Source organism: Labrus mixtus, chromosome 7, assembly GCF_963584025.1.
Source record: "Labrus mixtus chromosome 7, fLabMix1.1, whole genome shotgun sequence".
Classification (NCBI taxonomy): Eukaryota; Metazoa; Chordata; class Actinopteri; order Labriformes; family Labridae; genus Labrus; species Labrus mixtus.
In genome coordinates, this window is record NC_083618.1 from 13,305,088 (window position 1) to 13,326,521 (window position 21,434).

At 38.7% G+C, this 21,434-nt stretch overlaps 4 protein-coding genes across 11 annotated transcripts in view; 1 reads left to right on the forward strand and 3 right to left on the reverse strand.

Moving 5' to 3' along the window:
• Positions 1–3,328, forward strand: part of ppcs (phosphopantothenoylcysteine synthetase) — a 3,462-nt gene extending 134 nt beyond the window's left edge. Inside the window, exons 1-4 of one of the 6 annotated variants that reach the window (XM_061043090.1) lie at positions 1–256; positions 1,118–1,796; positions 1,882–1,985; positions 2,562–3,328. The exon at positions 1–256 is cut by the window's left edge and continues 124 nt beyond it. In XM_061043090.1, the coding sequence (XP_060899073.1) occupies positions 230–256; positions 1,118–1,796; positions 1,882–1,985; positions 2,562–2,888 (1,137 nt within the window). In that variant the 5' untranslated portion in view covers positions 1–229 and the 3' untranslated portion in view covers positions 2,889–3,328. The remainder of the gene's footprint in view (positions 257–1,117; positions 1,797–1,881; positions 1,986–2,561) is intronic. The other 5 variants (XM_061043091.1, XM_061043093.1, XM_061043095.1 and 2 more) reach the window with 5 other exon arrangements.
• Positions 3,181–8,229, reverse strand: utp3 (UTP3 small subunit processome component). The gene is made up of 16 exons (XM_061043089.1): positions 8,015–8,229; positions 7,653–7,740; positions 6,927–6,983; positions 6,766–6,822; positions 6,578–6,677; positions 6,419–6,487; positions 6,208–6,329; positions 5,943–6,098; positions 5,620–5,691; positions 5,166–5,206; positions 4,983–5,079; positions 4,612–4,749; positions 4,384–4,505; positions 4,231–4,303; positions 3,613–3,720; positions 3,181–3,480 (listed from the first exon to the last, which is right to left on the reverse strand). The coding sequence occupies exons 1-16, from the start codon at positions 8,029–8,031 to the stop codon at positions 3,391–3,393; spliced, it is 1,407 nt and encodes a 468-aa protein (XP_060899072.1). The 5' UTR covers positions 8,032–8,229; the 3' UTR covers positions 3,181–3,390.
• A 474-nt stretch (positions 8,230–8,703) lies between these two features.
• Positions 8,704–16,295, reverse strand: fam83e (family with sequence similarity 83 member E). 2 transcript variants are annotated; one of them, XM_061043098.1, is made up of 10 exons: positions 16,173–16,295; positions 15,311–16,074; positions 14,653–14,799; positions 12,853–12,977; positions 12,343–12,774; positions 10,796–10,855; positions 10,639–10,710; positions 10,325–10,553; positions 10,024–10,242; positions 8,704–9,424 (listed from the first exon to the last, which is right to left on the reverse strand). In XM_061043098.1, exons 2-10 carry the CDS (start codon positions 15,776–15,778, stop codon positions 9,239–9,241), a joined length of 1,938 nt encoding a protein of 645 aa, XP_060899081.1. In that variant the 5' UTR covers positions 15,779–16,074; positions 16,173–16,295; the 3' UTR covers positions 8,704–9,238. The 2 variants fall into 2 exon arrangements, with proteins under 2 accessions (XP_060899081.1, XP_060899080.1); XM_061043097.1 differs by having other exon boundaries at positions 10,325–10,556.
• A 601-nt stretch (positions 16,296–16,896) lies between these two features.
• On the reverse strand, positions 16,897–20,937 carry emp3a (epithelial membrane protein 3a (MAM blood group)). Of its 2 annotated transcripts, none has more exons than XM_061043104.1 (5): positions 20,780–20,937; positions 19,230–19,356; positions 18,994–19,093; positions 18,736–18,876; positions 16,897–18,026 (listed from the first exon to the last, which is right to left on the reverse strand). In XM_061043104.1, exons 2-5 carry the CDS (start codon positions 19,305–19,307, stop codon positions 17,851–17,853), a joined length of 495 nt encoding a protein of 164 aa, XP_060899087.1. In that variant the 5' UTR covers positions 19,308–19,356; positions 20,780–20,937; the 3' UTR covers positions 16,897–17,850. The 2 variants fall into 2 exon arrangements, with proteins under 2 accessions (XP_060899087.1, XP_060899088.1); XM_061043105.1 differs by having other exon boundaries at positions 19,230–19,340; positions 20,780–20,934.
• Between the last annotated feature and the right edge of the window lie 497 nt (positions 20,938–21,434).

Here is a 21,434-nt window from a genome sequence, read left to right on the forward strand (position 1 = left end):
TTTCGTTCGTGGTAATGGCTCTGTGGCAAACTATGTCAAAAAGTAGGTAACTGTACGTCGAGGGGCTTTTTGGTTTGTTTTGATTGCAGAAGAGTGTAAGGGCACCTGTCTCACCTGACCTTAGGACTGAATTAAGCGGGTCAATGAACTATACAGTATATGCTTTAAAGTTAATTAAAGAGACTGGGGTCCTTGTGTGAATCAGTAACCACGCAGGTACATACAGACAATGGTTCACCAACTCCAAGTTTTTTGGGTAAGGGTACAGTAACATATTCATGTTTATTCAGTGTTTGGTATGCCACCTTTTTTAATTCATTCCTTGTTGCCCACTGGATCATGTTTTTTTTTTTTCTAATCCCACTGAAATTCAACAAATAAGCCAAGTAGCCTAAACCAAACACTAAACAATAGTGTGTCAGAAAGTATTTAATAGTTTGTGACTCTCAGAAACACTTCTTAAAGTCTTGACCAGAAAGAATGACTTTGTTATGATCTTTATATTCAGTCAAGGCTTTAACAGTTTAAGACAGGTGTTGTGTCAACTTCAAGGACTATATGGAGTTTCCTCTCTGACTCGTTTTGATCAATCAGTCTTCATTTCTGTTATTTACACTAATTCACAACAACTGTTATTAATGAAGTTCCTAACGGATAAATACATTTATTTGAATGTGAATTGAACAAAGTAAAGTTCAACAGCTAAAACAAAAATTACATCACTGTTTCTGCATAATATTTGTTATCTGCTTCAATCATCTCCGTGCTTTACTTGTTACCCAACACATATACAGATACTTAGATATAGTACAGATTTAATTTTCCAGTATGTAGTTGAGATATTTAGAATCTGATATGAGTCTCCGAAGCTTCATAACAAGGGTTCCCTCCACGGCAAAAAAAAAACAGCTTTACTATTATCATCATCATCAGCTTTCTTGATAAAAATGTAATATTGTTTTTATTATGTCTGCTCTTGGTTTGTTTCAAAAAATGAGTAAGCATGTCGCAAACTCAACCCTTGTCTATGGTTTATTATGCATCCAGGGTTAAATGTGATGCTTTACTTGGCGAAAAATGTGTCTAATTTGTACTATTCTTTATTTTGCATCTCAAGTTTTTCTTCTCCAAACTCCTCAGAGCTCCCTTCAGACTCCTCAATCACTACATACGTTCTTACGTAATAAAAACAATTCCTATACAGTGCCTGTACCGGTTTCTATTCTGCTTCTTCCCTTCTGATGCCCACTCTGATCAGGTGATGGCTGAACCCAGGATGTCTTCCATTGATGGGAAGTTGGCTGAAGAATTTGCTGTTCCCTCCCACGTGGAGGAGGTCAAAGAGAAGATGACTGCCTTTGCCACACTTCATGCTGCAGCGGGACGCGGTGTGGTTCTCATCACATCAGGAGGCACCAAAGTGCCTCTCGAGTCACGCACTGTTCGCTTCCTGGATAACTTCAGCAGCGGCAGACGAGGATCCTGCTCAGCAGAGTATTTCATAGACTCGGGCTACGCCGTCATCTTCCTACACAGACATCGCTCCCTCTACCCTTACACACGCATGTTTTCAACCATGAACATGCTGGATGCCCTGACGTTCAGAAGTGGAGAGGGAGCCGCGTGTGATTCCGGTGACGTGGTGGTTAACCAGCGGGTGCTTCCTAACATTGCCAAAGTGCTGAAGAGATACCAGGAAGTGAAAGAAGGCGGTCTTCTTCTGCCCATTGAGTTCAGCACTCTGTCTGAGTATCTGCACCTTCTCAAAGCAGCAGCTCAGTCTCTCAATACAATAGGTACAAACTAACAGAGATGTTCAGATTGATGTTTTCGCTCTGATCTGCCATGTTTATAACATAACTTTTTTTACTCTGCACCTAGGATCCAAGGCCATGTTTTACTTGGCTGCGGCTGTGTCTGATTTCTATATCCCAGCATCCGAGATGCCTGAACACAAAATTCAGTCTTCCAATGGACCTCTTCAAGTGAGTGAAATAAGAAAATAAAAAATTCTTCTTTATATGCAAGATTTTTCATTTTAGTAAAATTGCAATGCAAGGGTTGTTGCTCTAAGGAATGCATTGTTAGTTGATACGACAGTGATTCCATCATTTTGGTCAACAACTACTGCGTTTATATCTATGGTAGCCTTAAGTGGACATGCATCAATACGTAATATTTACTGAACTTTCCCATGATAACGAGTTATTTCTGGTTGTTTTCAAAAGATCTTGACTTATTTTCTTAGTGTTCAGATTTGGGTCAGATTTGAGTTGGGCTGAAATTCCAAAGATTAGCCTCTGTACATAGGGCGCATGACATCAAAGCTATCCAGCATCCCGTAGGTTCCCTATATACCGACCGCCGTGCAGAACTTATTATACAACCATTAACCTTAGCTATGCCAGTCAGCACATGCTGGCATGCTAAAACACTAAATGGAGATGATGAAAACAAAATATACTATCACTATGTTCACAGGCTGCTTCAAAGAGCTGTTAGTGTTGCTAAAGACACTTAGTCTTATTATTAATGATAATATACTATTTTGTCCCCTTTAGCTCAGCCTGAACATGGTCCCAAAGATCCTGTCCCCACTGGTAAAGGACTGGGCGCCACAGGCTTTCGTCATATCATTTAAACTGGAGACAGATGCCACCATCCTGCTGGACAAGGCTCGACGGGCGCTGGACACCTACAGGCACCAGGCGGTGGTGGCCAACGTGTTGGACTCTAGAAGGGGTTACGTGGTGGTGGTGACCCGTGAGACTAAGGCGGAGCTGGTCCTCTCGGAGCAAGACATGAGGAATGAGGTAGACATAGAGGAGAGGATAGTCAGCAACCTGACTTTGGCACACAGCAAGTTTATAAGCCAACAAGGGGGGTGACCTTTAGTTATCTACACTGCATGTTTGAGTCAACCGCACACCATTAGTTGTCTGCTCTCTTATCTGATCCCGTACTTGTTTAATTCATACTAGCCTGTTTAGCTGAGACGTTACTGTAATTGCAGTATGTTGTTGGGTTGAATAATCTTAGTTATCATCAGAACTGTACTCACATTATGCCTTCCCTTGTCATTTAATTGTGCTCTCAAAATGGACCTCAGAGATTTCTATAATATATATCTATATAAATACATTTTAAAAACTGTGTCTGTGTAGGGATATAAACAGTCTATTAAAAGTTTGTAAAATGTTTATTTACGTTCAAATGATCAGAACAGAAAAACATTTAGTTTTTTAAAATCATTATCTGACAGTTGATTCATTCAGTTATATGCTTTACTACATGAGTCACCAATACCAATAAACATTTAAAAGTACAATCCAATGGTGTCTTTTTAATCCCACGGCTACAATTGGCTGCAGATTTTGGATTCTCTCCTGGTTACTTAAGTTTGACGCTCTTCTTGACGCCGGCACGAATACCAGACAGCTCTCCGCTGTATCTCGTCTCCTCCCTGCGAACCTCCCGGACCTGAAGAAGAACATAATCATGTCAATCTTGGAAATATGCTCCTACTTATCTGCATTACTTTAAGTAAAAAAAAATAATAATAATGATGACAGTCCCCCCAGGAAGTACGTTCATTATTTGGTTAATACAAACCTGGCCCTTTCTGCGGATTTTGGCTCGTCTGAACTTCTCTCTGTGCTTGACTCTGGGATTACGGTCAATCTTCTTCCTCTTTGGTGTGAGACCTTTGTTCTTTGCCATCTGTGGAATGCGTAAGAGACACAATTAAAAAAACTGTTCAAGTAGACAAAGGATAACATTAGACACATGGGAGTGAAGTATGAAGTATAGTATTAAATTGGATCCATATAATGAAATGTATTAAAAATATCTGTGTAAAGATGCATCTTTGAGCACTAAAGGGGTAAGAATGCAACAGTCAATAAATATTTAAAGACACTTCCATCTTCAAGTTAATTATGGACAGAAGCAAATTCATTTACTATGGTCCATAGTCTTGTATAGATGTATTTAACACATTATTAAAATCTTTCAGCAGATGGCGCCCCTATAGGATCAAAAACTTCAATTTTTATCAGTCAAAGGAGACCAACACCACTGACAGACTAAGATCATCAATTCATGGCTGGTAAATATAAATCCAGCCATGAGTGTTTAATTTTAATTTAGCAGCCTTTTGAGTAAAGTTTGGTGGGAACATATGACTATAATTAAGAATATTTCTGGATGTGAGGGGTTTTTATTCTGTACCTGGTAAGTTATTCCTCTCTTAGCATCTGGATCTGGCTGCTCCTCCTCCTGTTCTTCCTCATTCTCCGCCAACCTGTAACAAAAATGGCAATTTAGGAACCTGTTTTTTTGATTCGTTCTTAACCACTTATCAAAGACTCCAATCATACGTACTCCTCCGCTTCTGGTCCACCGCGCTTCCTCTTCATCCGCTGCTCAACTTCTCTGTAGAAACGCAAAGCAGCCTCCTCGTCCAGGTCAGAGTCCTCCTCCACCTCAGATTCTTCTTCAGAATCCTGAATACACAAAGCACTTATTACCATTCAAGACCCATAAAGACACATCAGTAACTTCCTCACTTAAAGCTGTGAATCCAAGTGAAGAAAAATCCCCTAATCTCACCTTTTTATTCTTAATGGAGACTTTGCTCTTCTTTCCCTTTGCTGGTCCGCTGGCGGCCTTCTCTTTCTCCTCACCTGCTAGGAGCTGGCGATACTGTGGTGCAAGCCGAGCATCTACTGAACCCAGCTCATTGATGAGCTGCAGGTATTAAAAAAAGTCCAATTAGACAGAGGGTTGGATTAGATGTGGACATGTAGGTATAGCATATTTCAGCCTAAAGAGTTGTAGTTAAAAAAAAAAAAAAAAGATAATAAAAGGAAACAAAGGATTGTGTCTGAAATGACATGTATGATTGCAGTTGTTTAACTGTTGGACACAGCAGGTTCCAACAGTGGCAGACATGTGACGTGAATGTCAAAGGCTAGACTTACATTTCTGTAGGTGAGCAGTCTTTCAATCACAGGATGGTTATGAGCAGGGATTCGTTTCGCTTTCAGCACCAGGTAGAAGCTGATATTTGTGCAGTAACTGCGAGACAGAAAGAATTATCAGTCAGTCAATGAAGGACTATGATCTCATTTGCAATAAGTAAATACCGTTTCAATACAACTTACTTTAGATAAAGTTGCTGTTTTGTCTTGAGGTAGTCAGCGCCCTTTGGAAGGAAAAAAAGCTCTTTAGATTCACGTTTTTTGTTTGCTATATCTACATGACAGTTCTGATGTTTCCTGGTACTTCAAAACACTTAACCACATTTTGATCTTAAAAAAAACAAAACAGCCCCAAACATCACATTACTCCATAATTTACTCTACAGATATAGAGAGAGGGACAATATTATTATTAACACTAATAAAAGCCATCTAATTAAAACAACAAGAAACAAACTGTACATAAGTGATTTAACAGCTGATGTGATTACAGTCATTTCAAGATCATCATCATAGTAATGGTAGATTTTAATATGGGTATGTAATGCCTAAAAGTCTATCTACTCTTCATCTGTTCATTGAGGTTAAAGCTGCTTCACAGTCGAGCTCTGGTAGATGGGAAGCTATATGCACTCACCTTGCCTGGTGGGATCTTTCCGTCCTTGACCATCTGTACGAGGGGCTGCAATTCATCCTTCAGTTCAGTGAGCTGCAAAAATCATGAATTAGCAGATTTAATTTACACCAGTTTAATATTGGCATTTATAAACATAGCAATTATAATATTTAAAAAAGAGAATGTGATGTTTTTCAAATATTCAAACTCCATATTTAATGCAAAATAGCACATAGACAACATAGCACATCTTAAAACTGAGATATGTCATCGTTTTAGGGGAAAATATAAACGGGGTTGTAAAATGTGAGTTTGTGTTTGTTTCTGTTGCACACTTGTATTACCTTTGCCTTGAAGTCCTGAATAAGCTCAAGCAACTCTGGTGACTCCTTCTTCAGGAGTTTCATCTTTTCCTTCTGGGACATTTGCTTCAGGTCCTTCACGATCCTCTCCTCCTTCTCTACGGCCTTGTTTTCATCCTTTTCCTCAACAGCAAACTCCTGCATTTAAATGGACGCATTCAATAAATGACAAATCCTTTTTAATATCATTACGTTTGAAATATCTTAAAAGTTCTACAAAGATCACTGCTAGAAAATTCAAACAAACCTTAAAGAGGTTTAAATCATAATCCTCCTCGCTCAGATTTTCAGCCAAACGGTTTTGGATTTTTTTTGCCTCTTCTTCCTCCTCTTGTTCCTCAGCTTCCAACTCTTCCTGGGATTTTCCTTCTATAATAACACAGTTTAAAGGTTGTAATCATTCGCCCCATGGAAAAACAAATATCATCTTTGCTGTAGATGAAGGTGAAGATACTTACTGGGGGTTATATAGTCAGTGTCATAGAACATCTTCTTCTTGGTGCCCCATGCCATTTCGTTAGGAAGATCTGCGGAAAACAACAACCTGAAAATTAAATATGTTACCAAGACAATAAATCAACTCCTTGATATAAACATAGTGATCATTTTATCTTCACCTTCTTCTTTTTTCCCCTCTAGATCACTCTCCATGTCTGTCCCCTCCTCTCCCTCCTCATCCTCCTCTGACTCAGATTCATCCAGGGCCATCACTTCCTCCTGTAAAGTTCACACCAGCTTGAATTGTTTTCTTCAGCTTGAAGAATATTCTGGCTGTAAATCCAAACAAACATGTAATCACCATCACCTCATCATCCAGTTCCTCCACGTCGCTCTCCATCTGAACACCACTGGCCAGGAGTTTCTGTGAAGAATGGACCGCAGCGGAAAATAAATACAAATAAAAGTTAATAGAACATAAAATCACATCACACCTTTAAAAAACATATACTAATGAGGAGAACTTACTGCAATCTTCTCATCGTGAAACTCGTCAATTTTGTCCTTTGTGTACCTGGAAGATCTCTGAAAAGAAGAGAGATGACGAGTTCTAATGTGACTTTTGAGAGAGTAAAAGTAGTATTATTACATTTATTGGATTTTTTCCCTGTTTCGCTTTAATTTTCACATTTAAATTGACCTGTACTTGGACATCTTACGGGTCACAACTTTAGATTTATTACTTTTTATTCAGATTAACCATCAAAACATCTTCACATGCTGATACTAAAGAAAGAAAGAAAACACAGCCGATGCACCTGGTGTACCGATAAGCAAATATGAAGCCCCAACACAAGCTTACTGGTCCTATCTGCTACCATTCAGCCACATTGGTGCTACCAGTAGACCTTAAATTTGGAATTAAACAATTCTCAAAGTATTCTTTAAGTAGAAATATTACAATATGGTCAATATGGCCAGTGCTGCTCAGCTGTTAGTAAAGCTCTTACTTAAACATTTTAATTTTCAGTTCTTGTATCATATTATATTAAACGTTTCTTTAAGTAACAATAACAAAAGCTGTAGATGCTCTTAGAGACTTCCCAATTATTTGTCATTGTAAAGACGTAAAACAAAAGCTTTAAATATATGTAATAGTTACTCATTCTTCTTGGACAACCCTAAGAATAAGAACAAACCTCAGGCTATAAGTGTCAATAAGTGCAGCAGATCAGTCTCCTGAGTCTCTCTTACCTTATCAGGGACAGGCATGTCCTTGTACGCTTCAGGATCATTTTCTCCATATCGTTGAGTTTTTTTAGGCCTCGGTGCCTTTATAGCCCTGAACAACAACGAAAAGATAAACAGATGTGCTTAAAACTTTCCTCAGCAGCATTCAGATGTGGTTCACGTCTTTTGATCATCTGGTGACGTCGTGCAGAGTCCCATGGAGATGTGAGTTGTTGATGTCCGGGTTATGGCTAAAAATGTAATAGACCTTAAATTGCTATAACATATTGCCTTTAACTGTTAATGACCAGAAAAAAATATACATGTAAAAGTCCCATTAGATGATGTCAACACGCTCACTCAACACCAGTATCAGCCACACTCACCTCTTTGCTCGAACCATGGTGGCAATGAAGAAACCTGCTCGTAAAGCAAACTGAACGGGACGTCCCGACGATACGCCGAAACCCGTTTAACCTTTGGTGTGAAAATGTAAGGTTTTAAAACAAAAGAAAACTCTCAAGAATTAAAGTGAGTAGAAACACATCTCCTGCACCATGTGCTTCCGTACTTCTTCTCTGCCTTTCATGGCGGTCTACGGAAGTGAAGTTTTCATAGCGCCACCTACTGTACGGGAGTGCCACACCTTTATTACTGACTCAAGGTCCAGGTAAAATACAACACAAAATAGAGAAAGACAGTACGGTAGATAGGCTATATACAGTATAATTTTTTTTTTTTTTTTTTTACCAAAATAACTATAAAAATGCATAATTTTTATACAATCTATAAAAAATTTAAATGACTAATCTTAAAAGTGGCCTCTGTATAGTTGTGGCACTTATAGATGTGTGTGTTTTTTAAATGGAATCAAACAAAGAGAGGATAAAAACGTCAAAGGACTGACTGTCTTCTTTGATTTGAAAAGAACAAGATTTAAATTAAAATGTGTGTAAGATGGAAGAGTTTCACAGATGTTTGGTAAGATGAAGAGTAGTTGTTAGTAGACAATTGTTTGATCCTTAACCTTTGACAAATCTCAGCTAATCAAATCAATCAATGAGACATTTAGAACTCATCAAAAACATATTTTTTATTTTTCCTTATCAAATTCATGATTTTGTTAATAGCCCCCCTACATTTCAATTTTGATGCATTATTTCAAGTGTGTCACAAATGAATATCTTTGGGAAACAGATTTATTTATCAGTGATGTAAAAGTATAGGCTGCACTTCCATGAAAGTAGCCTATTGGTTTTTGTTGGATTTAAAAAAACACATTAAATCATAAAATGGTAACTTCATGCCCCCAAAATCCCAGAAAAAAAGAAATGACATGATCTATTTGTCTTTGATGTAGGCCTATACCTTCACAACTGATTTCTTCTTTTTGATGCAACAACAAATACCAATCACTTGTTTTTACATTGTAGGAGAAATTCCTCAATATGTTATTTTGTAAGTAAACAACATACAAAAGAGTGTCAATCTCAATTCTAATGTACACTATGTCTTTCTTGTTTTTATTCTTTTAGAGGTGTAAGTTGGTTTTATATGATGCTGATGATGTTGCACTCATTGATAGTTCATCTTCTTATTTCTTGTGCTGCTCATTCCTGCTCACTTTTCATCTCTGCAAGTGACCTCCTCCAGTCCATATTGAGGGCATAACTGGAGCTGCGAGGCCTATGTCTTGGTGGAAAGTCGGTCGGAGTCCTGTATAATAAAGGTTTCAAGTCATCGCTCCTGTTCTTCATCAGGGAGGAAGCTGGTGTTGTGCGACCCGGGTCAAAGCACTGCCAAGGAAACAGAGGTTGACAGCAACAAAGTTATATTAAAGTCCCTCTCAGCCTTCTCATTTTTCACTACTATTACTCCTCATGCATGAGTACATCCATAATTAAAAGGTATAAAATGTTGGTGGTTTTTGAAAGTGTTCCCATTGTAGGGAACCAAAGAGGAAGACGAGGGGTCAGACTTTTAGATTGATTAAAAGAAACTGAAATTCATTATTTTTTGCTTCTGAAAGAATTTAAGATACTTTCTCTTTTCAATGCCTTCAAAAACACAATTCATGTAAGATCCCAAAAGCATAAAAGACTATGAACTACTAGAGCTAGTACATTTGGTACTTACATTTAAGTTTCCTGCTTATACTAAATACAGTTCCTTTGTAAAACAAAAAAATATTAATAATAATCCAGGGTTTTACTTTAAAACGTAATTTCACCTAACCCCTCATTAATTACTCATTAATTATTAAAAGATTTGCGTTTTTCTTCTGCTTCAGAGAACTGAAAAGAAACATCTCGATAAGCTGTTCTTTTTTTAAAGAAGTGTCTGTCCTCCATCACCCGTTCTTTACAAGAACATGTAGAGATAGATAAACACTTACACTGGCCTTGAACCGAGGCACCGGGACTCCTCTCTCGTCATGATTTGTATCTGCGTTATGTACGCTCAGATCCATCATGGACCGGCTCATCTCTGACACGGCGGCCTTTGATCCTCTACTGAGCCGACCTGAAGAGCTCTCCTGAAGCTGAATCCTCTTCATAATGTCACTGAGTGAGCTGAAGCTCTCAGACTGCGGCACCCTCAGTATTAAAGGTTTCTGTGAAGAGGAGAGCAATGCTTCTTCAGTTTGTGTATCAAAGTTAACTCGAGTGATTTGAAAGCAAACGTCAGTTTCTTACTCTGGAGGATGTTGTGTTCTCCACTTTGGAACTTTTTTCGTTTTCTCTCCTCTCTTCTTCCAAAAAGGACTCCCTCCTTAAGCACTCTCTTCTCTGAGAAGGTGAAGGTGTCACCATTATGTGTGCTGGCTCTTTTGCTTTATCATCAAGTCTTGTTTTGTCATATGGATCTGAGTTCTTCTCTGCAGAGAATTGCCTGGAAAGGCCTTTTTCTATTTCTCGTTCCACCCTGCTGAAGAAAAACTACATTTAGTTCTGGATATAATAGTTACAAATAAAGCTCTTTTATGTGTTTTCAAAATATTTTTTCTTACCTTTTCATTCTTTCTGGGGATCTCAGGTCTGTTTTTGAGAGCTGTGTGTTGCTGTGAAAATAATCAGGATCCCTAGAAAGTTTTGTGAAAACATTTGAAAAAGGAAAGAGCCAATACTCTTGATCAGTATTAAGTCAAAACAGGCTGTAAAACTCACCTGAAAGATAATGACATTTCAGGCATATTGTTTGTCACTGGGGAGGTGATTTTACTGACTCTGTCACATGCAAAAATAAATAGGTTAGGATGTGCAAACATCAGCAACACAAAATAAAAATCATGTTGTCCCAAAATAGAAACACAAATCAAAGACTGGTTAAAAAAACAGAATATATGTCACTATATGTCATATTATTTGTCATATTTTGCAATAACTCAGTAGGTGTATTACAATACAGAAGTACTACAAACTTTATATACAACATATAGCAGAAGTACAGTTTGTCTCATGGCCAATTTGTTCAGGGATTCTGGTGTAGCATGTGGTTAACGGAATTTGTCATTATTTACAGTCTGACTAGTATCTCAGAACACATAAATTGATAGGAAATGAGAAACGAGATTTACGATAATATAGTTTCGACAGATAAACACATGCTAAATGGCCATCAGACACTACAGCAGTTCAGTTAACGGATTTCATTATGGCTGATATGTACTGTCTCTTTCACCCTCCCCACTGGCTGTTTTCCTGTATATAGCCAAATACCCCAGAAACATCAGTGAACACTATTCTGTTACTCAGACTACAAACAGAAACAAACACACAGCGCCTCGTTTTAACTTTGCAGGTAGAGCCAACCCCATATACAGAGGCTTGCTACCATCTCGGGTTTGAGTCCAAAAGCAAGGAAGAGCTATTTGACTTGGTTGGCTCAATAGGGCACTGACTTATGCACACAATGCACACACAAATTAATCCTAATAAACTGAAACAGCAGATTGGCCACATATAAATCTTATTGGTTCAGTCTTTAAGAACTTGTAAAAAAAGACCTCCAACAAAGCGTATAGCCAATCATAGTTTAGGAATATGGGGTGGCCACTGGGATGGCCAGTAGATCCGCCACTGCCCTAACTCTCAACATTCGCAGAATGTCATCCACTCTCTCTTTCCCAACATTTCCTCTCATTTTTCACTTTCCTATTCAAATAAAGGCATAAAATGGTACTTTGTTCATCTACACACCTTTTCAATTTTACTGTAGGCCCGCCAGTGTACTGACATACAGTGCCCACCTGCTCACCTGGCTCCACTTCACTAATTACTCTCCCTTTATCTGTACTGGACTCTTTCCATTTTTTTATATGCCAGCTCAATTTCTAAACTCTGTCTTGTTACCTTTGCTGCTATCTTTTACTGCTTCCATTCTTTTTCCTAATACTTAATTACCTGTATGTCTACCAAAAACTACCAGCTTGCAAATATACAAAGAACTGCACAAGTCTGCCTGTAACCATCTGCACTTATAGGGTCCTACCTTCCTGCATGCACTACTAAACCTGACACAGAGATCCAAAATGCTTTGCCTTGCCTACAGATTCAGTTATTATATGTTGAATCTGTTAATAGAGATTATACATGTGCCAATGGCAAAGTGAATTCTGAATAAAGTATGTTTCTTAGATGTTGATTCAAAGACAGCTTCATGGACTAGCCAACAGCATCTACTGTATGATCAGTTCATAAAACGTATGACCTACCTTTTCTTATCCATGGATTGGTCTCCATTGTTAGTAAAATTGTCCACAATGGGTGTGTTGGCAAACAGCATGTTGTTCTGCATTGATATCTCCTTGACCAAAATGTCCTCATGTTGATCAAAAGGGCTGTCCGGGTAGAAGGAGTTTCTCTGAATAACCCCCATGGCTTCCCAGTCCAGGAGGGAATCAGCAGGTGGGGAAGGGGGGCTGGTTATCTCACGCTCCCAAGAGAGCTGTTTTTGAAACCTGTGATGTGAGAAGTCTTTTAGCTGATGGGCCACATCTACGTGAGTTTCTGCAACCCTCCATGTGTCTGAGACTGGAAGGGAAGCAGCAAAAAGGATCCTGAACTCTCTGTCAAATGAGTCGGTGACTGGGCCTTGCAGGACAGTGATGAGCTGTCGGTGCAGGTGGGCGTCAGTCCATGTGAGGCTACAGAAAACAGAGACAGCTTGTTACGTAACTCTTAAAAGTGTGTAAAAGAATGAGTTGAAAGGTGTAACTGCTCACCTGCAGCTTCCATGAATCACTGTCTCTAAATCCACCAGGAGAAACTTGTCTTTCATTTCCCCGACCACCATTCTTCCTGCCCTTGAACAGAAGGTTTTCCCTCCAAGCACACGAACCTGCATGTTCTGCCAAAGCACAAGCCCAAATTAAAACCCAGAACTGGATGAATAACATTCAAAGTGTTCATCCTTGGTGCAGTGTAGCCAAATGGACAACTACGTGTTGAACCAGTAAGAAACATTTGATGTCAAACACACGTTTTATAACAAGATTTTACAGAGCTCTGTGATATTTAGGACAGTCGAACTGTATGCCAAACGCCAATGATAGCATGCTAACATGTGGCAACAATTAGCAAGTATAATGATTACAATATTCATCATCTTTTTAGCATGCTAACATTTGCTTATATGGACTACATAGTGTAAAGGTGAGGCTAGTGGATTTAAATTGTCCTGTTAACAATGGTCATCAACTTAGTTTAACATGCTAGCATGTGCTTATTAGAACAAAACACAAAGTACAGAAATATTGGAATGTCATTAGTTTAGCAGTTCATTTTGACATTAGCAAAGTAGTGAAAAGAATTGAGTGGATGATAGTGCTATCATTTAATTGATCCCTATGGCGTTCAAATGTACTCTGATTTTGGGATAAATGCATGTCTGAAATGAAAGGCAATTAATACAGTGTCCAAGAATCTTCCTTAAAAGCCTAATAGATGTAACCAAAGACGTTCTCATAACATGAATGTGTCTACCAGATTTTCTTCCATTCCAGCTTGTAAATGTTTCATTGTCAATTATTTGTTCTGCAGATGTCAAAACACACAACCTTTTCTGTGAACATCGTTTTTCACAATTTTATCCCAATACATGTTCGGAAAGGAGCAGGGAGAAGAATAAATCTTATTTTGCCTGCCCTTACTCAAAAAGAAAACAAGAAATATCTAGATGGTCTGTCCAATTACAATCACTTGGCAACAAATACCATGGCAACATGCAACAAATCTGACAATTTAGAATCTTTCACTTCCACATAAATAAGGAGGAAAACACACAAAAAAAACCACATAAACTGACAAATTCATACAGTCTAATAATTCTCTCCTTGTACATCTTCTCAAAGTGAAATGTCTGACTACAGCTCTTCAAATCATTATTTAAAGAATTCCACAATTTGATTCCTACAACAAGTCCAAGACTAAAGTGGCTGACTTAAAAAACAGCCACACTGCTTCTATTGCCAAATAATCTTAACATGTCTAAATGTGCATCAGATTACAGCCATGGTATGCCACTATAATAAAAAATATATTTTAAATTGTCTGATTGGTCTAAATAATCTGGTTCCCAATCTTACACAGAAAATTAAGTTCTAATCAATCATGTCTTTGTCTGTGAACTGCACATACACTCCTGGATTCATGAAAAAGGAATCACTTTTCACTAGGTTGTCAATATCAGGCAGATTTTTCATCTCTTCTAAGGAACACAGATAAGACTGAATGCTGTGCAACCAGTTGAGCTTTGTGTTGCTCAACGTACGTGTCACATTCCTAACATGGCAAAGTGAAAAGACACTCTTGCAGTTCATGAGATACCTCTTCAGAGTACAAATGCAGTATCTCAAGTTTTTAATATGGGTGATACTACACTCACTTTCAGTGTAGTGCATTCATCTGATGAACAGGTGGTGATTGATTGGTTATAAAAAATCTCTTGTCTTTTTATTGCCATGTCAAATTTATATGACAGGATGGCTGCTAGGTGTGTGCCGATTTTTTAGGAGGTGACTCACCGGATGACGGAGCCTGTTGAGCGTGAAGTTCTCCTGAATGGACCTTTGGTTCAGGATGATGTAAACAGGGACTCCCCTTGAGGCAGCATTGTGTAAATCCCCAATTATTGCCCCATCTGTCAATCTATCTGTCACAATGGCAATCACCTGCAATATATAGAAGAAGTGACTTAGCTTATGACACCTGTGACAGTACTGTCAAGAACTGTCCTGTCACTAAATAAAACACATCCTTTCTCTGTAATCTTCGCTGATGATAAGAGCATGACAGAAGTGATGAAGTTCTTTATGTGAAAAACTGAACAAGATACCAGATTTACCAAATAAATATTAGTGAAAATTAAAGTGTTTGTTTGTTTTGTTTCAGTATTAAAACCCATTCATGTTTTTGCCTTTGAGCGACATTTTAGTATTGTAGCTGCTGCAAGTATCTTTCAACTTTTGATACATTTAAAATGACAAAGTTCTTCATATGTTTTTTTTTATATATATATTTTTCCCCCTAAAAAAAGTGCTGATCCAGATATCCTTTTATGTAATCATGTCAAAATAAAAAGTCTCAGGAATACCATAAAAATCAACCAGTAGCCCATATTCTAACTGATCTGCTTCAACCTATATAAAATAAAAGTAACTCGTCCGGATCAAATTGACATACCTGGCTGGCTTTCTGTAGGTGCCGTCTAATGACTTCTCTGACAGGAGGTTCTCCCTCGGCAGGAGGATTGGTGTGGACTGTAATACTTCCCTTTGGAACCCAGGGGCTTTTCTCAGGCCAGCCCAGCTCCAGGTCTGGAAGTGGTACGTCCGAGTGGGAAGGGAAGTACGTTGAACAGAAGTCCTTCATGTCTGAACCGCCTTCTTCTCCATTCTCGAGTCTTTGCACCTGAGGTGGGTTGAAGCGATAGTCCTGAGCCCAGGTTGTTATCTGGCTGACCTCTTCGGATGACAGGAAGCAGCCAGAGCGCTCCGTGCCGATGGCGCTGTAGAAGGCCTCTGGTCCTGCACTTATGAGTCTCTCCACTGCTTGACGCTCCTTCTCACAGTGGAGGAACTCTGGGGAAGACTCATTAACCGGCAGGAACACCACATCCTCATCCAGGCTCTGCTCCTGGGAGTTTGACATGACTGCAGCCCTGGTAAGTCTCTGGGAATAAGTGTTCTCTCAAAGGTCCAACAACTGATTGATCCAATAGTGTGAAAACAAGACTGTTCCACGCCAACTCATGTCACCCTTCAGTCTGGTTAAAGTGAGTCTTTCATTCATCCTTATGAGAGACAGCAACAATATTGATATCTTGAAGTTACTGACAATCTTGATGATGAGTTTAACTCTGCTCCTTACTCAAATACAGAGTGTTTAATGTCCCAAGTTCAGTCCCAAGCCTGTTTAATGTTCTGCTGCAGCTTCTTTCTGGTAGACTTAAGGAAATAGGTAGAGAATTAAAATAAGTAAAGGTGATCCACTAGTGTTGCTCAGTTTTTAATCACAAAATTACACCATTAATTAAAAAACTCACCTTCTCCTGGGCAGCAGCAACTCACCTCAGGCTCCAGTAATATTAATAGTCTCACAGGTTCTGTCGCTGTTCATTTGTTTCCTCCCCTTCATGTCACTTCACTTCTCTTAACCCTTCCACTCCTTCTCACTGACAGATTCCAGAAATACTGAGCAGCTGACGGATAGACTTACCCCCCCCCCCCCCCCCCCCCCTTCTGTGACTTCTATAACTGCAGCATTAAAGTAAAATCAAGGTTTTTGATATCCATGTTTCAGTCTATATACTTCTATAGTATGTGAGATTTGTAACAAATAATATTGTTTAATGTTCACTTTGTTTTACAGTCTGTTATTCACAGTTTTCTTTTAGGACTAGTCTAGCCTGACAGGTAGGTTTGTCGGCAAGTGTAACACGTAATGCTGTGTCTGGCTTCCTATCTTAGGTGCAATCATCAGCTTCTTTTTATTGTCTTTGAAAATACTTGTGTTTGTGAATCTTGACACGAGTGTAGCACACCAGTTGCTTGAAACGGCGTGAGCAGACTTTACTCAGAGTAAACAACAAATACCACCAAAACAACAGGTTCTTAAATGACAAAGATGGCACACCCTTATGCAACCACAGTGTGATGTCAGAGGATTGTGCCTACACTCTGTAACACATGAAGCACTTAATACAAAACAAAATGGGCATTACGCAGATTTAGCCCTTTATGTTTTATATTAGAAAAAAGGGACAACAATCATTTTATTGCTTTTATTACATAAAAAAGAAATGTACATACAAATATAACAAAATCTTCCTATTGCCATGTTGTCCTTCCATAATCACAGTAATCTATTAAACACAACAAGCTTTACATTAATATTATCTCAGAATCACACATGTAGAACATGTACTTAGAGCATGTCTGAGTTGAATGACCTTTAGTTATCTTGTTACGATCTTGATGGCATCTCATACTAGACAGAGATATGGCCACCAAGATGAGATAGTGTTGCAAGGTAGGGTGGGACTTTAGTCATAAAGAAAACAGAGTTGTATTTTTGTATTTGTGTAGTAAACCTTTTTAAGCTGTTACATTGGCATTGAACCACTTATTAGATAACTAGAAATATCCTCCTTGTTAAGTAAACATTTGAAAATCGTTGAATAAATACAATCTGCCGTCTGAATTATTGTTTTTTAAATTGTCTTTCCGGTTGCTGTACAATAAAGAAGTGGTGAAATAATAACTTTTAGAACAGTGGTTATAAACTGGTGGGTCGGGACTGAGAAGTGGGTCGCAGAGCCGTTTTTCAATGCGTCGCAAATGTGTGCCTGCCGAGTGTCCAAAAGTCTATGAAGAAATCTTTAAAAAAAATGTTTGTTCTGTGTCCTTGTTCTGTCACATGTTTTGTAATGTTTGGGGTCCTAAATGCACGTTTACTTGATAAATAAATCTCATCGGTTGAAAAAACAGAAATTTGGGTCACGATTTCTTACCACCAGCTGAGACCCACATTTCTGAGTTGGTGGTGCGTCCTGAGGCTAGACCAGTTGCCTGTATTAAATAGATTCCTTACATTTAACAACTTGCAACCAGGAACACACAGTTTTATTTTAACAGCTCTTAAGCTTCCCACTCAAAGCTTGACGTCAGGGCACCCTGAATATGGTTAATATGGAAGCTTTCCCCTCCTCTCTGTTTCTTCTCTCATTGCCTCTTGCGCAGGTGGGCGTACAGCATTGCACTGATAAAGAGGATTGGGACACACAGCCATGCCAGGATGAAGCAGTATCCAAAGCGTCCTTTGCTCAGGTCTCTAGTGTCACCTAAGATTTCCTTCCTGTGGAAGGTGAAGATGAGGCAGGCAGCAAAGACTGTGAGACCTGTAAGAGTGGAGAACATTTTAAGAACAAAAGAAAAATAACATCATATGAGAATAAGAATGGTTAAAGCATTTTAAGTATAAATGTATTATCTTTCCCAGTCATAGTTCATCATGAAAGGATTATATTTCCCTGATATATGAGCAGCTGAAAAAACAACTGATATTTACAATCCAGGCTGTCATTTGGCCATATTTCAATGTAAAACAAAAAAAATGTTTGTTTCCATTTGAAAAGAGCCAACACTACTATTACACTAACCTTGGCTTATCTTACATCGGCTGGAAATATGGACCGTTCTAGTTGTATTGAGTGCCACTACTAAATGGTATGAAATAACTTTTAGATACTTCCTTGCTTCTGATAGTATTATCTAGTTGGTGGCTGAGTGCTAATGTTATATGTTAACTATGAATAATCAAGTTTGATGATGTAACTAGAATTATGGCTAGATTTCTCTGGAGATTATAATATACATTGTCTTTTAAATAGAGAAGCAGCAAAATTGATTTGTCTGGAAGCCAAGATTTTTACGACACAACACAGACATCAAAACAGTATTTTAGCTGCACATCCTGAACAGGATAACATGGAAATGGCAAGTGTATGAAGATATACATTAAATCAGACTTAGGCTATGTGTGTGCCAAATGTTAACTGTTGGTTTTGATCTTTTGTTAAGATTTGAGAGAATAAGTCATCTTAACACCTGCAAAGGCCTGACAGAGGCCTGTGAAGTAGAAGAGTCCTCCTTTGGAGATGGTGATCAGCTGACCAACAAAAACCAGGAAGGAGATTGAGGAGAAGACAACAGAGAGGATCATCAGGGCCTGGACAGATTGCAGCCAGTCTGGGAGAGCAGGTCGGAGTATAAGTAAACCAGATAGAAAGAAAAACAAAAGCTTTATAACTAATGTGAAACACGTGTAGGCAGGCAAGCATGTTGAAAAATACTATGAAAATGTACCGCTTTCATCTGTAGCAGCACACAACCAGGTGTCTGTGGCGTTGTCATGGAAGCAGTTATACCAGAGGTCTGAGATTTTAGAATCTTCCCATACCCACCACTGGAAAGTGAAAGAAAGTAGGATTTTATTCATTTATTTATTTTTTTGGTGACAAGAATTGATATGGACATCTACTGAAGCAAGAGAGTCTACATAGGCTGTGACATTTTTTATTTTTATTTTTAGTGTGTCTCACCTTTTCCAGGGTGGCAGTGAGGAGCATGGCCAGAGTGACCAAATGCAGTACAGTTATGGATATGAGTAGACACACCATGGCTGCTGTGAGATGAGGCAAGAGTCTGGTATCCTGTGTACAAACAGCCCTGTTATTGATTAAGATGATAGGATGATTATACAAAACAGTAAGCCTGGAAAAGTCATGTGTCAAGACGGTTCCACATAGAAGTATAGTCAGAGCAAGAATACATTCATCCATTTCATTTAAAAGAGACAACTGGCCTGAAACAGGGGACTCTCTGTCTTCCTCTGAGCACTTTCATCATGCATCTCAACATCTGCACTGACAATCTCTGCCCAATAAAGCATGCAATACAAGGGGGACTACTGTCTAGTCTCCATGGAATACATCAGAACAGCAGCTCCCTGTAATCTTAAGAGTTGTTAACAAACTTGTAGTAGGAAACACTATGTACCAACAGTCTAACACATTTTGTGCACATTTTGTGAACCAGGGTGCACACTTTTACCGACAGCACAATGGATGACAAAGTGAAGTTCAGTAAAAAAAGAAAAAAAAAAGAAATTCAAACACTTCCACTTTCACACTTACACACACACACAAAGAATTTCAGTAACTGAGCTCTCAATGTACAAACAGTATAACATTAAATATAACATAATCTAAGCAAAAAAACTAATACAAGGCTAAATAAGATAAAGGCAAATAACCAGAAGATTATTGAATGACATTGACTCATTTTTTCCAAAGTGTTGTGCTGACTTCTTTCATCAGTTATTACACAAGGGGAAGTCACTTTATTAGATTTGTTCATTTTTGGGTTTCGGTTCCCCAAGATACATTGTTTAATAAAGTAAATAAGAGACAAATCTCTGACAAAGGAAAAATTAGATTTAAAAAATAATACATGGAATACTATTCATTGTGAAAAGAATTATCTAAAAAGATGCTGGCATTGGCTGCTTTCTTTTTCCAAGTCCTATTAGAAAGGGTGCATACACAAAACAAGTGCATTTTCATGATTAAAATTTGAAAATATTGTGTTTTGCACATATGCCTGTGGTAAGAAGGAGAGACACAGACATGTAGTTTTCCCAAATAACCTCACCTCAAATGTCCACTACGTAGACTTCAAGGAGTGGGTTTAGTACGCCTTGTACATGTTTGTCTTTCCCACCCCGCTCGGCCCATAGAGTGAATTCACTGTTGCCGTTAGATTGTGGACAACTCAGAGAGGCATGTGTTTGATTACATACTACTACTCCATCTGGTTTATATAACAGTTTGAGGTTCCTGGCTCAGATAGAACTAAGGCAAAAGTGAGTCCCAGAAAGTGCAAGCATGTCACGTGGAAAACAAAAAAGGTACATTCAACAATATCATGAAGGAGTCTTTTGTTTGCATGTTGCCACATTTGGTTGTTATTTACATCTCATGTGGCATTAGTTGCATCATACCAAAATGTTTCTTTCAGAAAATAAATGACATGCAGGCATGTGTGTTGTGTTCAATCCTGTATACTCAAGATGCTTTTAGTAATTTCTTACCCTTCAGCTTCAGTGCCGTAAATTCAGTACCCTCCAGTTAATGTTGGAGATTTACTCCTAGTTGTAACTTTCCTCCCTCTGTGCTCGTACTGTCCTCACGTTTTAGCTCCTGAAATTGGACAGAAGGGCACAGAAGAGGAATGTGGAGTTTGATAGGTGGAGTTCTCAACACCCATTTCCTCTAAATGTTCCCCGCCCTCCCCCTCAAATCTGTGGACCAACTCAACACCAAAAATAACATTCCTCCGGTTTAGCATCATCACAGATCATTTCCCCAAAACCTGCACTGCAGTGAATCCATCTGAAATGACATTTGCAACAAAACATGAAGAGGTGATGTATTTGTAAGCCCATCATGAAACTCTACTAAAGGTCTAACAGGATGACACATTTCAATCGTATTTTTCACAGCAAACAGTACCACACATGTGTGGGCTAGAAATGTTAAAAAGATGTATTATCAAAGCCACATTTCCCAGTTCTGTCCCTGTACTCACGCTGTTCATCCAACTGTGCAGCCTGAAAAGACACCAGACTATTTCCAGGGTGAGGCGACTGAACAGCAGGAAACAAGAGCCGAACACTGCCCACAGTAAATGTGCAGGAAATCTCAGACCACCCAAGATACAACACACATCAGTAAGATCATCAATTG

Bases quoted from the DNA above. Each gene is read 5' to 3' on its own strand.
- utp3 (XM_061043089.1), bottom strand. The intron at 6,678-6,765 runs GTGATGGTGATT...TGAACTTTACAG, and splicing joins TGGAGGAACTGGATGATGAG to GAGGAAGTGATGGCCCTGGA. The intron at 3,721-4,230 runs GTACAGAATAAA...CGCATTCCACAG, and splicing joins AGAGAGGAATAACTTACCAG to ATGGCAAAGAACAAAGGTCT.
- fam83e (XM_061043097.1), bottom strand. From the start codon at position 15,778: ATGTCAAACTCCCAGGAGCAGAGCCTGGATGAGGATGTGGTGTTCCTG. The intron at 10,856-12,342 runs GTAGGTCATACG...TGCATGTGACAG, and splicing joins CAATCCATGGATAAGAAAAG to AGTCAGTAAAATCACCTCCC. The intron at 10,557-10,638 runs GTAAGAAAAAAT...GTTTTTCTTCAG, and splicing joins TCCCCAGAAAGAATGAAAAG to CAGGGTGGAACGAGAAATAG.
- emp3a (XM_061043104.1), bottom strand. From the start codon at position 19,307: ATGGTGTGTCTACTCATATCCATAACTGTACTGCATTTGGTCACTCTG. The intron at 19,094-19,229 runs GTGAGACACACT...TTCACTTTCCAG, and splicing joins TCACTGCCACCCTGGAAAAG to TGGTGGGTATGGGAAGATTC. The intron at 18,027-18,735 runs GTGTTAAGATGA...CCACTCTTACAG, and splicing joins CCTCTGTCAGGCCTTTGCAG to GTCTCACAGTCTTTGCTGCC.